The following is a 495-nucleotide window of genomic DNA, read 5'->3' on the forward strand; positions in this document are numbered from 1 at the left end:
GCGGCGGCGGCTCTGCTCCGCTGGGGGCGCGGTGCGGGCGGCGGCGGTCTGCGGGGTCCAGGCGTGCGGAGGGCGGGCTCGGGCGGCGGCGGGGGCAGCTCGGCGGAGCAACTGGACGCCCTGGTGAAGAAGGACAAGGTTGTGGTCTTCCTCAAGGGGACTCCGGAGCAGCCCCAGTGCGGCTTCAGCAACGCGGTGGTGCAGATCCTGCGGCTGCACGGCGTCCGCAACTACGCGGCCTACAACGTGCTGGACGACCCCCAGCTCCGGCAAGGCATTAAAGACTATTCCAATTGGCCCACCATCCCGCAGGTGTACCTCAACGGCGAGTTCGTGGGGGGCTGTGACATTCTGCTGCAGATGCACCAGAATGGGGACCTGGTGGAGGAACTGAAAAAGCTGGGGATCCGCTCGGCCCTTTTGGATGAAAAGAAAGACCAAGACTCAAAGTGAGGGTGGCCCGGGGCCTCCCCGAGTAGTAGGGGGCTGTCGGCG

General features: G+C 66.5%; 1 protein-coding gene across 1 annotated transcript; it reads left to right on the forward strand.

Annotated features, from left to right (window-relative positions):
• On the forward strand, positions 1 to 489 carry GLRX5 (glutaredoxin 5; the record flags this gene model as incomplete). Its single annotated transcript, XM_081810493.1, has 1 exon — positions 1 to 489. A coding segment is annotated over one exon (453 nt), but the record flags the coding sequence as incomplete, so codon positions are not given.
• Positions 490 to 495: the final 6 nt, after the last annotated feature.

The sequence above is a fragment of the Leptonychotes weddellii genome, unplaced genomic scaffold, assembly GCF_054177405.1.
Source record: "Leptonychotes weddellii isolate Sample4059 unplaced genomic scaffold, ASM5417740v2 HiC_scaffold_270, whole genome shotgun sequence".
NCBI classification, from domain to species: Eukaryota; Metazoa; Chordata; class Mammalia; order Carnivora; family Phocidae; genus Leptonychotes; species Leptonychotes weddellii.